This window comes from Condylura cristata, unplaced genomic scaffold (assembly GCF_000260355.1).
Source record: "Condylura cristata isolate star-nosed mole 26May11 unplaced genomic scaffold, ConCri1.0 scaffold00023, whole genome shotgun sequence".
Classification (NCBI taxonomy): domain Eukaryota; kingdom Metazoa; phylum Chordata; class Mammalia; order Eulipotyphla; family Talpidae; genus Condylura; species Condylura cristata.
The window spans coordinates 2,170,196-2,187,727 of NW_004567124.1; the positions used below are offsets into that span (position 1 = coordinate 2,170,196).

At 42.0% G+C, this 17,532-nt stretch overlaps 1 protein-coding gene across 1 annotated transcript in view; it reads right to left on the reverse strand.

Moving 5' to 3' along the window:
* THSD4 (thrombospondin, type I, domain containing 4) overlaps positions 1-17,532 on the reverse strand; it is a 478,159-nt gene that overhangs the window by 392,259 nt on the left and 68,368 nt on the right. Inside the window, exon 4 of the mRNA XM_012728805.1 lies at positions 8,684-9,131. Within this exon, the coding sequence (XP_012584259.1) occupies positions 8,684-9,131 (448 nt within the window). The remainder of the gene's footprint in view (positions 1-8,683; positions 9,132-17,532) is intronic.

Consider the following 17,532-nt stretch of genomic DNA (forward strand, 5'->3'; position numbering starts at 1 on the left):
TTTTTGGTAATTAATCACTTTCAGCTCTCCAGGAGACTAAAGAAAATCATTCTTAATAAAGGGGGCACCAAGAACATGATATTGAAATTTGCCTGAGTCAGATATGCATTTTTTTAATCCCTTGCATTGCTCAATCAAAAGACAAGCTACCATAGCAACATATAGTGCATTTAACATTACCACTGTAGAGAAATAAAAAAAAAAGAAAGAAATCTAGAAAATGTCCCTATACTGCCATAGGAAGGTGATTATGTGACTGTGGGCAATGTATTTGCTTCTCTAACCCTAACTACTGCATTTTAGTAACAAGCCCTACATCCCCTCATTCTCCACCCAGGGATTTTTGGTGAGGCTCAAGGAAAAATACATTAATGTTTCTAGTTCATAGAAATGGCTCATAAATGTCAACTGAGTTGGAGTCCAAGTAGACATCATAGATGTAGCCAGCAGTTCTAGGAGCTCTAAGTGTTTGAAAGGTAGATGTTCTGAGCAAATAATCCCTCCTTTCCCTTTTACATCTAGAAAATCTGGAAAAGGGGTTTGTTTTCTAAATAGAAAATAATATAACCATGAACCAAAACTTCTTACAAGTGCTCCAGCATGTTTTTGGGAGCAAATTCAACTTTGCAGAAATTCTTCTGCCCCTCTCAACCTTCCAGTGCTCCACTAAGCAGTCATTAAATTGGTTAGACCAAAAGAGTTGTTGGGTCAGACTTTGGATTAAAGAAAAAACAACCTAGTTGTTCTTAGTTCTCACCTTTTTCCCCACCATTCAAGTTCATAATGTTCTCCTAGAGAAAGGTTTCCTTTTCATTCAATACATCAAAGACCCAAAGGATGTTAATACCAGTCCCCATCCATTCACTCAGCAGAACACTATATCATTAAGCCCTCTGGACACACAGCCATACAAATCCAGGCCTACCCCAGGACTGCTTACTTATTTCTCCCTCATTATTTATTTATATAGGTCTATGCCTCTAAGGTCAAAATAAAGACATCTGTTTTCTAACTAATCACAACGTATATGGCAAAACATAAAACATTCAAAATTCCCATACCCCCAAAGCACATAAATTTCTGGGGGCTACTTAAGGGACCACATTATTAAGACTGGCTTCCCTCCCTTTTGCCAGGGCGGATGTGAAATTTTTTCAAAGGCAAATATTCACATTGAGAACCCAGAGAAGGATCCTGCATAATAATCTGTTGAGGAAATTTCACAGGTCAGAGTGGGAACATATATAAACCAAAACATGCATGCAATCAGAAGAATTTTGCAAATTGTTTGGGTACCAAATTTCTTATCTTGTAAAGTAAGGAGTCAACTGTTCCTTTCTAATGGTCATAATCAAGGTAATATATAATCATAGTAATATATAATTACTAAGCCATATATAATTAAAAATATAACTGAAAATAAATATGTAACTAGTAGAGCTTGGAAGAGTAGGAGAAAGAGATGGAGAGGTGTGTCTCCATCTTTCCTAGTGAGGATTTGACAGAAAATTTAAAGTGGCTCTATCAGGAAGCAGAGGTATTGGCAAATTGTTTCTCATCTTGTAAAGCAAAGTTAACCAATCCTTCCCAATGCTGATAATCAAGAAAATAAAAATTGTTACTATGTCATATATAATTAAAAATATAACTGAAAATGGAAGTATGATTAGTAGAACTCGGAAGAGTGGGAGGAGTTGTGAGCAGTGGACAGAATGACAATGCAAACCAAAGATTTTAAATGATTAACTCTGCTGCTCTCTTGGGAGAATACATTGTGTGTGTGTATATACATATACACACACACACACACACACACACACACACATTTGTGTGTATATATATATATATATATACACTTCATATGTATATGAAATTGTATATATATGAAGCTATAATACTTAAAAGTATAATATAGATATGAAAACCATTGGCGGAATATGAAAAAGTTACTATGCAAATGTCCTTTGGAAATTCTGAGTGGTCTGAGAAAATGACGCCCCAAAACAAAACAATGCCAAAAGTTCTATCACAGGGTGTCTTTCCCAGATAAGGAGGTCTGTGATGAGTTCACTGTAGAGTAACTTATGTTGAGCACCCATTTCAATGGCCTGTCCACCTAGTAACTGGATTCCTGGCAAGTTTTACAACTAAAAGAATTGTGCTGAATTCTGAAGGGGACATTATTATGTTTCTTCTTAAAATTGCAGTCAGGAAGTTGTCAGCTTCTCCTACATTCATTAGCAGACTAGAACTATCAAGAACTATCAAGTGGCCTTTCTTATTGACGTGGACAGATCATGCTTAGCTACCTTTGAAGTTGTCCAACATCTCCCCTTCATTTTCACTTACTTGGAGGCAGAAACTCCACTTGGATAAAGCCACTGTCAGAAGCCTGTTGTACCCCAAGGAGATTTACCATAGAGTCACTGATACCATAGCTCATTTTATCTGTGTTGCTAAAAGCTGCTTTTAGCTCCAGAAGTTTCCCCCTCCCATGTTAGATGCATACTATCTTAAGTCAGGACCACACCTCTTTTGACAGTCAAGCCCTTTAAAAACTCACAACTTTGTCCCTGCTTAGTACCAGGTGACTTCCAACAGCTTCCTTTCTCCAGAAACAACAGTGTATCCGCTTCTCCCAAGGAAAAATGCATTGAATTCAGAAATCTTATGAAAAGCTTTCCAGGATAAAGGGCATAAGGCCTTTTGGTAGGTTAATTTATTCAGCAAGTAATGATACAAACTCCCAGAAACAGAGAGTACATAGGATTTTAGTTTACCTGCGTGCCCTCTTCTTCCCATTTCCTTCCAAGATTCTACTTCTTTTGTAATCTCCCACCCCACCCCAAGTACTAGGTATCGGTGAGTTTCCACAACACCTAATAGTGAAGAAGTAACTTAACAATTTACTAAATTCTTTGCGTTTTTAATGATTTATAGCCACAGCTGAGGATGTATAGTGGATAAATCATGGGAAAAAATCTGATTCCTCCTAGAGACCTCCAAGACCCAACTTCTTGCTCCTCAATCATTATAGGAACACAAAGAATGTCTGTCACTCCCAGTTTTGTTTTGTTTTGTTTTGTTTTGTTTTGTTTTGTTTTGTTTTAAAACCCTCTCCTGACCTGGAAAGCCTCAGTCTACCTAAGTGAGGTTAATCTCCTCTGTTCGGGACTTCAGGGTTTGAGGGGGAGCCCATGCTCTGCACGTTACTACCCAAATCTCAATGGATTCTCAGCTGTTTAGGATCAGAACTTGCTCTAATCTCAGTGTCCCTGACCCACAGCATGATCACTGACTCTCTCAGACAATGTCACGGCTATGCTTATAGATTCCAAGCAAGAGCCTGAAAGAACGAGCATTTAACAGGCTGGGCGCATTGCAAAATGATGTCTAAGATCATTGCCTGCTCTGAAAGACTGCAGATTATCTACAGTGAGATGTGTCATCTGATTGTGTTCATAATACATAGTAGTCAAAGAAATAAACTTCTTTTGTCTTTAAAGTCTACACTCAGAGACCACTAGTGCTGTATTTATTGATTTTGCTACATTTTATAGAAGACAGCTTGTGCAAATGGAATAATCCTAAAGACATGTGAGAATGCTTCAAAATCCCCAGATTGTAAGGTAGACTTAGTATCAAAGGTGCATGGTCCAGAGTGGGTCCAGAGTATAAAGAACCCATTGTCGTGAAGTTATCTACAGTTTCACTTTCATCACTTTATACGTGACCCAAGGGTGATTACATTGAAACCACATCACCCTGGGCTGGAATGCAGGGTCTCTCAGCAATCTTATTTTACTGTTAGGCAATACGAAAGAACTCTCAGCCACAGCTAAACCAGGGGACAGAAAGGGGACTCTGAGCAAATCAGACCATTTCATCTATAATTTTGTGACTCAGCACTCAGAAATTAGAAGCAAGTCAGATACAGGGAGAATATACTCCTTTCCTGTCTGCAGAGAGAGAGATGTAAGCCACCTTTGCTTATACAGGCCCAAATGGTTTATTTGCTAAGTGCATGAGCACTATGCTCCTTAGCTATCTGATCTGAATCTTACCTCAACCGTGTAGAACAGATATTATTCATATAATCCCCACTTTACAAATGGGTCTCAGGGAGTCAAGCAACTTACTCAAGGAAACCTGGATCCCCAGTGTCAATGCTGGAGTTTATGTCCAGTTCAGTCTTGCCCCCAACCTCACCATTCCCCTTCTGTCTTGAAGATCTCACATCCAGTTAAACCCAGTGATTAGAATTTCTTTCTGACTTTTCACTGTGTTTATTTCACCAGCCATCTATTTCATGTGTGAGAGTTCAGGAAGGCTCATGTGACATTTCTATATTTTGAGGTGTTAAAGAATAATTTTCTATTGAGACTGGGGCTTTTTCAAGTGGATAGGGTTGAGTGCACGAAAATGGTCCAGAGGTACAAACTTCCAGTCACAAAATAAGTAAGCCCTAGGTGTCATATCCAGAATGGTGACTAGAGGGATTACGATTGAGATGGAAAAAAAAAATGGGCAAAATGATGTAAAAATAAACTTTTTAATAAAAAAAAAAATGCTGCACTTTGTGGGCCCTCCCTGGTGGCGCAGTGGGTTAAAGCACAGCACTAAGAAGCTTAAGCCATTCATTTCTGCATGAGTTCAATCCCTGCCTGCCCTGGAGCTGACCCACATGGTGGACAGACCCCTCGTGACCCACCCGCTGTTCCCCTCAGCAGTGTACTTCATCTATCTGCTTGTTCTGCTCCCCACTCTGTCTCTGGTGGCTTCTCCCATCCTCCGCATCTCTGGCCTGTACCCCAGTTCTGTATGAGTAAATAAATAAATCTTTTAAAAAAATGCTCCATTTTGTGTTTGAAAGTTGCTAAATAGTAGACCTTAAAAGAAAAAAAATTGTGTAACTCTGTGGTAATGATTGTTCACTAGATTTATGGTGGTGATCATTCTGCAATATTTAGTAGGTAGAGTCATTATGTTGTACCCCAAACCAAACATAATGTTTATGTCAATTATATATCACTCAAGAAAATAAAAATAAATTGGACAGAAGGAGGCAGAAGGGAAACAAAGGGGGGCTCCCTACTAGCCAGCAGGTGTCACATTACCTAGATTCTGGCACAACCCTGCCTTCTTTGACTAAGTTGATTCTTTTGCCCCTAAATGCAGTTTTTTCTTTTCTGGCCTTCCTTGGAAGCCCAACTCACTACTCCCTCCTCACTTAATATGATGACTCAAGGCAGCTGCTTTTCCTGACCATGAGGATGCTGAGGTCAGGCGCCCCAGGAGCCACTGTGAGAAGGAGGCTACAGAGACATTCCCACTAGTCCTGGCCACCGACATGTTCATTACCATGTTCACTTCTGAGAACTGAGCCCTCGTCTGTGGGGGTCATCTTAGAAATGGGGTGTCCTGTCAAGAACTGAGGTGAAATATACTAGACATTTAATTATCCACAGTTAATGGGATGGAGTTCTGAAGTCAGTGGATATTGCCAGCCTGCCCTGGCCTACCTCCCCTTCTTTTTCTTTTTCCAGAAAACATCTGCAGAGGTGTCTAAACACATTAGTTTTTAATCATTGGAGAAGAGATAAGTGATGACCCACAACATCCCCAATTAAGTTAGTAAGATTTTTCACAATATTACTCTTTAACTCTTTCCTCCTTGAGTGGGAATATTTACATAATTTGAATCATATCATCCTCTCATAATACACATCAGGGAGGATAATAATTGTCTGCAAGGTTGCCAATGCCGAGATGCAGGAGTACAAGGGCCCACAGGAGAGGGGCAGAAAGATGACATGGCAGAAGGGAGACTGGCTTCTGGCTACTGGAAATTTAGAAGGGCTTCCACCATCTCCCAAAGAGATAAAAACCTATCACTGCACCTAAATTATTTGTAAAAATGCTAAGATACGTGCTAAACACCCAATTCCCATTTCAGAGCCTTGAAATACTGGTATGTAGCAGACTGTGTGATCAGTCCCCAAATGAAGCTTTGGGCACAAAGTCTTCAATGAGGTTCCCTGGTAGACTAAATCTCCCAAGAACTCATTGCTACAGTCACATTGTGTGTGTCTGCAATAGAAGAAGACACTTGGAAACTTGTGCCTCTTTCCCTGTAGGACTGACCCCTTCATGTCTTTTTCCCTTTGTTGATTGTCCTGGCTCCTTCCATTGCAACAAATCAAAGTTGTTTGTACAACTATATGCTGATCCTGTTAGACATTCCAGCAAACCAGCAATTCAAGGAGTATTGGGGGGGGGGGATTAGGAATAATGCTGGGTTTAAGAACATTCATGGGGTGAGTTCAATTCCTGCCTGCCCCAGAGGAGATCCACATGGTGTGGCAGACCTCTCCTGACCCACCCGCTGCTCCCCTCAGCAGTGTACTTCGTCAATCTGCCTGTTCTGTTCCCCACTCTGTCTCTGGTGAAGCCTCTCATCACCCCTGAGCCTCTGGCCTGTACTCTAGTTCTGTATGCACAAATAAATAAATCTTAAAAAAAAAACATTCATGGGCTATGACAAGACGCCATGGGCTTGCAAAAAGAAGACAGGCAGTGATAAGGCCTCTAAGAGATGACAACTCTCAGTAAGGGGAAGTAAAATGTGACTTGGGGTGATGGGGTCCATTTGTAGGACACTGCAAAATATGACAGCAAAGAGAAGAGAATTAAACTGCTCAATGCATTGTCAACAGTATTTCTTAGTCCTGCATTTGAGACAATATCATGAATTCACATAATGTTCTAAGATTCTTTGCTATTCAAACTCCTCAATGGTAAAGTTATCCCAGCACCCAGGGGAGCCACAGCTTCTACCCAGAGAAAGGCAGCCTTGCTACTGGTGGCACAGGACTGGCATGAAGCACACTGAAATATGTAGCTTACATGAAAGAAATGCTAAGTTGCTAATAACTTCACATATATACTAATACCCTCTATTTTCCCTTTTATTAATGGCTTCAAAATTAAGAGACAATGGGAAAATCTATTCCACATTAAAAAAGAATTGCATTTCTTTTATGCATGTATGTGTGTTTTATTGTGATAAAACAGACATAACATAAACCTTATTACTACAATCATTTTTAAATTAGGATTCTATATCATTAAGTATATTTGAAAAATTGAAAAACTATTACTGCTATCACCAGAATTTCTTCATTGTCCCAAACAGAAATTCTGTATTCATAAAACAATCACAGCCCATTCACTCTCTTCTCACCCTTATCCCATAACTGGTAGCCTTTAATCTACTCACTGTCTTTACGAATCATATAATTTTTGGAATCATGCAAGAATTGTCTTTGCAAATGGAAAGCATGGTGCTTTCCAGGGTACAGCCATGTTGTAGCATCTGTAAGAGTTTCGTTCCTTTTGATGACTGAATAATATTCCAAAGTATAATTATCTCATACTTATATCTTAATTCATATGTTGTTATACACTTGGGCTGTTTCCATCTCTTTTTTCCTTCATTTTCTTTTTTTGAAGTAACACTAGTTTCCCACTAGACATGTTTCAGGTATACAGCATTATAAATCAACATCTGTAAACGCTATATAATGTTCACCACTGAAAATCTATTGTCCATTCTTCATATTTAATTGACTCCTTTTACCTGATTTGCTATTTTGCTTCCTCCTCCTATTTTGGTACAACCACAATCCAATTGTGATCTTGTAATCTAAGACTTTGTTTTGTTCTGTTTTGTTTGTTTATTACTTGTGCTTTTTTTATCTGTTTTATCTTTTTTGCAAAGCACTTCACTTCATTTGATCTTCATAACAAACTCTAGGGTGTTGAAAGTAGGATTAATATTTTGCATGGTGCCTGGACTATTACAAAATAAGCAATAATACCTAATTAAGACCTACCGGCTGCCAAGTAACAGCTTTGGAAAAATGACTGTTTTACAAAAATGAATCATTCTAAAAGTCTTTCAGTGGATGAACAAGCTCAAAGGCTACCCAGACATTCAGAGGAATTATTAGAATCACAAATTAAGTCATTTCTATGGACTCTATAGCAGGAAATATATTTTTAATGAGGAAATTGAAGCTAATATGTAACAGCTGTCCTGTTACCCAGTAATAGAGCGTTAAGGAAGATTAAATTATTAATAAAATATAGAAACTTGGAAATTTAACCTTTAAACACTCTCTTATCCGTTTATCTCATATATACAGTCTTAAACAGATGTTTAAAAAAACATACCTGGTCACCTTACCATACCTGCCATATCCAACCTGCCAGTACTATTCACTGGCTGTGGTATCTTCAGCAAGTTATTCCCTAACAGACTTCTTCATGATACAGTATCTAAAATGTCCACGCCTGGAGTAGCAGGAAAACTCCAGAAAAACTAGTGGATGGTACCTATGCTAATTAAACCTCCTCAAACACCCATGTCTTTGAGCATAACCATGGGTGGCAAACTGCACGAATCAGTATTATAGATATAAAGCCATTAAGAATTTCAAGATCATTTGGTATGTAGCAATAGTGTCTGATAAGTTACTAAAGGAAGGGATGGTGAAAATTTGGTAAATGAATGTGCCCTAAAAAGCTGAGCCTTCACTCTCTCTACTTGTTCACTGCCAACTCACAGAGAGGCAGGCACGCCTGCTGCTCCCAGGCCCAGAATGAGATGGACTGTACTCACGTTGGTGTTGCACAGCTTGTACTGCCGATAGGCCCCAATGCAGGAGATGGCTGCAGCCCGGGCAGGCTGGGAGAAACTCTGGGTTGCTCTGGGGGTCCCCAGGCCATGGCTGTTCCTTGCTTCTGGGCTGTGGAAGAGACTCGAAGCTGCAGGGTAGCCTTGGCCATTGGTCAGAGGCAGTTGGTAGATGGAGGCCTCTGAGCCCTGCAGAGCTGAACCAGGGCCATTGTCACTCCTGTACAGAGGCCCATGGTGAGGGGCCTGGTGGGCAGGCGGGCTGTAGTCATGGCTAAGACCAGATGCTCCCTGGGACCTGGAATGCGGGGATGTTGGCCTCTGCCTCCGAAGCCTCTGGGGTGAGTGTGCAGAATCCGTCTGCAGTGGTAAGATGTATGGGGCCTTCCCATAGCCATACTTGCCAGGGCCGATGGGACCTCGGGTCCTGGTCCTAAGGAGAAACACACGTGAGGAAATGAATTGAGTCACAGAAATTTTCAGGCTAACCCAGAATTTCTGAATGTCCTGAGGGGACTGAGCAGATTGGAAGGCTGGGAAAGAGCCTGTGAGAGCTGGGAGGTAGAGAGAGGGCACTTACACAGAAGGAAGCACCACAAATATTAGGGCGCAGGATGAGGTTAGAGATGGTTAGAGATGAGGTCAGAGCGGTAAGCTGTTGTGAGTGCGGGACTTACACCAAGGGCTTAGGGTATTGGTTGTATGTATCATCAGCAATATTTGACAAGTATGAAGGCATAATTATAATTTCAGCCACAGTAACTTCCTATTCACTTTTTTCTGATAGTAATCTGTGGGTTATTTTTCCACTCAATGTTGGGGATTGCTTGGTAGTTTAGATCCTATTTCCATTGCTATTCATACCTAAATAGCTTGTCCAGGTAAGTGGTGATTAATCAAATATCAATGCAGTCCTGACATGCACTGGGCCTAACTTGTCCCTGAAGAAATGAAAGGGGACTGAACCATTGACTACGTCATCACTCTGGAGGCAACCCATGCCAACATTGCGTGAGCCATTGTCCTCACCGTGGTGTGGACCTTTAGATGTCATCAAGACTTCTCTGCCTGTGAGACCTTAGGAAAACCCTATAAACAGTGGTGAACTGAGGTGTCTGACAAGTAACTTCAAGGGTGTGGGGGAGGAAGCCCAGATTTGTAGCATTTTTCTATTTCCATGGTGTAATGACCATTTCCACCCTAGCCAACTTTAAGCTACCGATTTCTAACAAGCAGGAAAATCACAGCTCCAATCCACCAATGCATATAAACTTGATGTGTAACTACACATTTGTGTAGTACAAAGCAAGGAAAAGTAAAGAAATACAAAAATGGTTCAGATAAGGTTCTCAAGGCTCCAATCTTAACAAATGAAAAGCAACTTGAACATAACCAAAGTGAGATGAGGACCTTGGAAGCCATTCAAGTAAGAGTGCTTTAGGAATTCCGAGGCGGAGGAAGCACTCTCACCGGAGGGAGCAAGGAAGGTTTCCCCTTCACTGGCCTGGAGCTGGAGACACAGGTCCCAGCATTCTGTAAGTCATCCAACTCTGACTTACTTATAAAATGACTGAACTGGATTAAATGACCGTGAGGCTCGTTCCAGCTCTAAAATTATACGTTTCCATAATAATTAATTCTACATTTATGTAAAACTGGAAATCTGCCCGAGGGTTTCTACAGGATGGCCCCATTAAAATAAGCACATTAAAATAGCAATCAAGGTGAAACATTAATTTCTGCCTTCGTGAGGAAATTCTTTCTTCACTCTATATAAGCACTAAATATAAAATTTAACAGACCACAACTAATTATTAACATCTTTATCACTAATTGCACCTTCATTCTTCGCTGATAGGGTTTTGAATTAAACTGTGTGATGTGTTTATGTTACCTTTAGGCGTTTCTCAATTAATCTTAGCAACACTTGAGATTCTATTAATGATGGAGGAATCCAGCATGCTGCTTTAAGAGCTGCAATTAAGAAGTTAGCCTTAAAATATATATGTAACTTGGATGTAATATGCTTTTTTCTTTCTTGTGGCAGGCCAGGTAAAATGAATGACATCATACAAAGGCAAAGGAAAGAATTTCTGTATGTGTGCCCCTTTTTATTTTTTCAAAAAGATCTGAATGTCAACCATAAAACCTAACCTCAAAGAATGTACTTGGTGAAGACCCTAGCAGAAGGTAACAGAGAATCAAAGACACATGGAACAGAGCTTATCAAACTTGAATGTGCATAAAAATCACCATGGGATTTTGCAAAGAGGCAGATTCTGACTCAGGAGGCCTGGGTGTAGTCCAAGACTCTGCATTTCCAACAAGCTCCCTGGGGGTGCTGGTACTGCTGGCCATAAAAATGACTTTGAGAAACAAAGTCAGAAATGAATTGAAATGCCAAGCAAAGAACATTCAACAAATTTATTATTTCTAGTGATACACATTTTTTTAAAAGATTTATTTATTTATGCATACTGAGCTGGGGTTCAGGCCAGAGGGGCAGGGGTGGTGAGAGGATCCACAGAGACAGAGTGGGGAGCAGAACAGGCCAACTGACAAAGTACACTGCTGAGGGGAGCAGCGGGCGGGTCAGGAGAGGTCTGCCACGCCATGTGGTCACCTCCGGGGCAGGCGGGGATCGAACTCATATGGAAGTGGCTTAAGCTTCTTAGTGCTGTGCTTTAACCTGCTGCGCCACCAGGGAGGGTCTATTATTATTATTATTATTATTTAAGATTTATTTATTTATACAAAACCGTGTATAGGCCAGAGATGTGGAGGGTGAGAGGATTCACCAGAGACAGAGTGGGGAGAGAACAGGCAGATTGACGAAGTCCACTGCTGAGGGGAGCCGCGGGCCGGTCAGGAGAGGTCTGCTGCAACATGTGGTCACCTCTGGGGCAGGCAGGGATCAAACTCATGCGGAAGTGGCCTTAAGCTTCTTAGTGCTGTGCTTTAACCCGCTGTGCCACCAGGGAGAGCCTTTTTTCTTGAAGAAAAACTCTGGGTTTGTGACATCCATAAAACCTCTGCCACCCCAGGCCAAGCTACACTGGAACAGCTCACTCTGTGGGAGCTGCTGACCTGAACTTAGTCCTGAGGGACAGAGGAAGCAGAGGGAGAACACACTGTGGTAGAGGATTTGTGCAAGTGTCTTTTCAAAAGCTGCCCATCACCTCTGGGGGGCGGGGGTAACACATGTAGTGCATATGTATATTTTTATAGTTGTGCTGCCTTGTGGGAGGCCCTATCCTAACAGGACAACTATTCAAGTACCAATACCATCGTGAATATGATGATTTGAGAGCCAGTGACCAGCTAATTCTGATACTGACAAAAGACCATGAGTAGCCAGTGAGCACTGGTTTCTGAATCCTTGACTGAGGACACTTGGACAGCCAGCAGATGCACTCCCGCTTGGCAGGAAATCATGTATTTTTCTTATGGCCTGCAGAGCTAATCGTCCTGACAGTTCAGAATGACCTGTTATCCTTAAGGATAGAGTCCATCTGGCCACTTGCAGGGAGGCCTCCATGAACTGGGCAGATTTATGCAAAATGGGGTAATAAGCACAGATGTGCCTAAGGGGATCTGTGTGGCCACTTAAATCCTTCCAGGGGAGCATGTGGTAAGTGCCTGGGGGGCTAGTAACTTGATTAGTTCTGCTTATTCCCCACATAACCCGTCTCTGGGATTTTACTTTGGGTTCCCCACTTGGCCAAGTTCTGGCTAATTTTGGAAAGTTTAGGCCTTGAGAAAGAAATGGAAAAAGTCTAGTTTGGAGATCAAAGACTGTATAGAGGTCAGTGGCTGGGGCTCTGAAGCCAGGTTTCCTGGGTTTGAATCCCAATTTTTCCAAATTGAGAAACAGTGGGCAACTTAGTGTGTTGGTGGCTCTGTCTCATCAAACAAGGTCAGAACTCTGATGAAGCCAGCGGAGCAGCTCACCCTTGGGGTTGCAGAGTGGACCAAAGAGTGAGGTCTCCTTAAATACTGTGCCCCCTGGGCTCATGCTAGACCAATCCAGATCCTCTGAGCATTTATCAGTGAAGCTGGTAACAGCAAATACAACAATGATGCTTATTGTAGAGATCAAAAGAAGAGCAAAGGACATAAATAACGTATACATCATGTAAGTCTACTTGATCTTTGAAAAAATTTCTAGTTTGACCATCTACTAGTTCTATACACCTTGGCAAACACTCCACCCTCAATCATTTGACCCATAAAATGAAAGTAGAGCCACTTCACGCCTGCTAGGTGACTATAATTAAAAGCACAGAAAATAACAAGTATTGGAAAGGATACTGAGAAACTGGATCTCATACATTTCTGTGGGAATGGAAAATGGTGCAATCATTTTGGGAAATGAACTGGAAGAACCTCCGAAGTTAAATGTAGTACCACCAATAACCCACCATTTTCAATCCTGGGTAAAAGTCTAAGAGAAATGAAGACAATCCATGTTCACACTAATACTCATACATGAACATTCAGAGCAATTTATTCATAATAGCCAAGAGGTGGAAACAACCAAAATATTTATCAACTAGTGGTTTGGATACATGATACACAAAATATCCATCGGTATTATGAACCATATTATTCACCTATAAATGAGATGAGGTACTGATACACACACATACACACTACAAAATGGATGAACCTTGAAAACCTTCTCAGTGAAAGAAGCAAGACTCAAAAGGCCACATAATGTATGAGTCCGTTTAGATGAAATCTCCCAGGTAGTAAAATCCATGGAGGCCAAAAGCAGATTAACACTTGCTAGGGAAGAGGAGAGAAAGGAATTGACTGCTGATGGGTATGGGGTTTCCTTCAGGGGGTACTCAGACAGTGATGACAGTTGTACAGCCTTGTGAATGTGCTAAAACCCACTGAGTTATATACTTTAAATAGGTGAATTTTATGGTAGATTAACTATACCTCCATAAAGCTGTAATTTTTTTTAAATGAGAGTATGAATAATTCTCTTCTTATCTACATACAATGATGTTGTAAAAATCAAATTGAGGTTACTGAGAATAATGCATTCTTTGGAGTCTGAAAAGGGTTTTTATCTTTATTTTCCTCATAATTTGCCTCAGCCACCTCTAACAAACTTTATCAAGAAACTTCTCTGAGTATTGATTGAGCACCAAGTGTGGTTCTTTTTGTGTGTTCACATTTCTGGCTTTGACAGCACATGTAAATGCAGACACACACACAGCCCTCAACATACATTGGGGCTTATAGCAGGAAGGGTCCTGAAACCAGGTTTCGAGCCCAGTTCTTCAAGCTGTTTGCAGAAATTGTTTCCTGAAATAACAGCAGTGCAGCAAACAGCACTTTGCAGAGGGTGAGATGCACACAACATTTGTTCCTTACAATAGGCTGGCTGCCATCCAGGACCTCGTTCCATTATGTGTGATGTGGTGCAGCTTGTGACGTTAATCCTGATCAGTCAGTGTACTATTCAGGCAAAGATGCCCCATCAATCTCCCTCTTCCCAATCTACACATTAACCCTGCAAATGTGTCTTCTACAGATGTCACCTGTCACCCACATATCTATCACACCCATGTATCTAAGGCTGCCCAGACCCCTCAAGCTAACTCAAGCACAGAGACACAACTAACTTCTAGACTAGCACCTGCTTCTCACCTGTGATGCATATGGATCACATGAGATGATCCAAGATCCATGTATCTTGTCAAAATACAGCTCTGATTCAGCAGGTGTGGGATGGGCCTCTGATCCACCCTTGTAACCAACTCCCTGGGTGACGCCGACACATGTTCTTGGGAACAGGACTGTGCCACCTAGACTTTCTCACAGACATCTCAAACTCAACATATTCAAGCTGGAAATCATCATCACACACCCACCACCACCCCAGCATAACTGTCCTTCTGTATCCTCCATCTCACTAGTTCTCAAATGTGAGCAAGTAATCAGAATCACTTGGAAGTCTTGTTAAAACAGACCAATGAAACCGACATACAGAGAGTCTGGGGAGGTCTGGATGGGACCTGGGATTCTGCATTTCTAACAAGTTCCCAGGGGACACTGATGCTGTTGGCCCATGGACCACCCTGTGAAAGGCAGTGCTCTGTTTTGTTCCCAAGCATCTGCTGAAATCAGCTGGCTCTTCCCCACTTCTCTGTTTGAAGTCCAGGCTCCTCAACTCGGCCGCCCAGCCTGCAGAACATGCTACTGATCATAACCTGCCAGTGTACAGACTACCCACATCACACTCCCTGGAGTTTCCCAGCAGGCCAAACCAGTTTATCCTCCATCTCCTGCCCATGCTAGTTCCTCCGCATGGCTGCCTGTACCACCACCACTTCCTGAACAATCTTTAACTGGCCCTCCAGGACTTAGCTGAAACATTACTTCCTTAGTGAAGCCTTTCCTGGTCACGTCATCTCCCAATCCTTCACTATAGAATTGCCGCCTTCTCTTCTGTCCTTCCACTAGATCCCATCTGTCACAACAATGTAACTGATCAGAGATTGTAGGCTTCTCAGGGAAAGGGATGTGTCTTATTGGTCTTATATCCCTAAGACCTAGTACAAGGTAGGTACCTACACATAGTTGGTATTGAGTAACTGACTATTGAAAAACTGAAATAGTGAATGAATAGCTGAAACCACTATTACCAAAAGGAGAAAAGCCCCCATCCATTATTGCATGTGCTTAATATTTTTGTTATATGCAATCGTGTATTTTATTAAGATAATGTGGCACTGAAACTAGCACTACCTAAGAAAAGTCTCACCTATGAAGGGAGATCATTCCTGGCATCTAACACCTGGAGAAGAACTAGGTTCTCAGAACAGAAAGGGGGACTCAGCAAGAGCTGGGGCTCAGCCTTTATTCTCAAAAGGACAGTAGAAGCAGTCAAGGGCAAGCCACACACGCCTGTCAGAGCCAGAAAGAACCTAGCAAGGCTGTCTGTCAGCCTTTTGCTTCCCACCTCCTTTCTTATTCCAGTAGAGAAAGGAAAGAGAGACCCATGCCCTCCAGAAGCCAGGCTGTTTGTATTTCTTATGCTCTGTTTATTTCCTTTCTGCTTTCCCAAGGAGTTTAGTCAGGGCTCTGATAAGACCAGCCAGCCTCAGCTGTGCTAACATGAACTTCGAATGGGGCCACAGCAGGTAACAGCAGCAGCTGTGGGACCCATGAGTTAGCCTGGCTGTCTGGGCCTGAGAGAGAAACTGGAACACCAAGAAGAGGCTGGGTGGTACGTGAGTTGCCTCATTGTGCTGACTTCAGGGAACAGGTTCTGGGGTGTGTGGCACTTCATGTGGGGTGGCTCTTGTGGCTATGTACCTGGGCTGAGCTGTCAGGCAAACAAGTACATTCTCCCAAGGGAAGGAGGCTTGTTTGGTGGGAGACATGTTAGTGGAGGGAGCTGATGGTGTGAGAGGTGGATGAAAGAGAAAATCTAAGGTTTGACTGAATCTTCCTGTGAAGGTGGATAACGTCAATGTGGTTTAAAAGGATCTCATTTGCAAAATGCCACACTTGCATTTTGTATTGTCATTATAAACCAAAACTAAACTCTTAATCAAGGCAATGCTTTGAGAAGCATTTCCCTGTCCACTCCTAGCATCAGAGATACGCCTGGGAGAAGGGGAAGGAGAAGGTAAAGCATCGCAGTCTGGGACATCGGAGGCTGCATCTGAAAGTTGCCTCTAAATCAGCTTCGTCTTCTACCTCCCCATCTCCTCTATTGAAGGAAAGAAGCATTTCCACTTGGCTCTTTAAGCTAGCAGAGAGGGCAAGGAGATGCGATTTACAGTTACCACCAGTGAAATTATCTTTTCCAAAATCCATTAGTATGACAAGTGTATCTTTTGAAGAGGTTTTCATAAATGTTTTGAAGGTTACTGGGCAGGGAATGGGCTCTCTGCAAGAGCCTGCAGACATAGATGGAACTGTTGGCTGGGGGGTGGGGTTGTCTCCGTGCTGCCTGCTGAATTGGCAGGACACCCTACACCCCTGAGGACCACATCAGAGTAACCAATGCATTACTCTCTCAATGGCTGCTTCTTTGTCCCTGCAGTGCTCCTGGAAGGACCTTGAGGGATACAGCACCAGAGCAGAGAAGACACAAAGATCAGCATGAGGAGAGAAAAAGTTTCCTTAGAATTTGAAAACTTGGACTTTGTCTGTCAAGGGTTAATATCTGAGGCATAGGGAGGAGGTGTGGCTTATACCACAGAGGAGGAGTGGTTTATACCACAGGTGTGGAGTATTCTGTTTGGAATTATCATCTAAACCAAGGGAAATGAAGAGTTTGACTAAGAGGAAGAAGAGAGAGAAAGAGAGGCAAGTAAGCAGATATAAGACCAGAATGCTCTGGCTTGGGTGGAAGTACTCGCAACTCCAAATCTGTAAAGGAGCTCAAAAGAGACCTGAAAATTTTGTGGGGAGTGCTGCATCCAGGGGTACCAGGAAGAGAGGATACCTCAGTGCTTATAGGTCATCCCGAAGGGGTCTTTGAGAGATTTTACAGCAGTTACTATAAAGAGTAGGAGGAAGCCAGTGAAGCAAAGTAGATCTCCTGCTCCCTTCATCAAGGCTGCACAAAAGCCCCTCATCTGGGAAGCCAGGTCACCCCCAGAGAGAAGGGTAGGAACAGAGAAAGGGGAGAAGCCTAACTAAACTGAATATAAACCCTAAGGTGATCACATCTAACATTAAGTATCTGAGCATCTGCATTTTCTAGAATTGACAGTTTTCCTAACCAGAAGAAATAGAGGTTCATGAGTCAAGACTAATGGTAGAAAAACACACCTCCCTTGTGACTGTATATTATACATCAG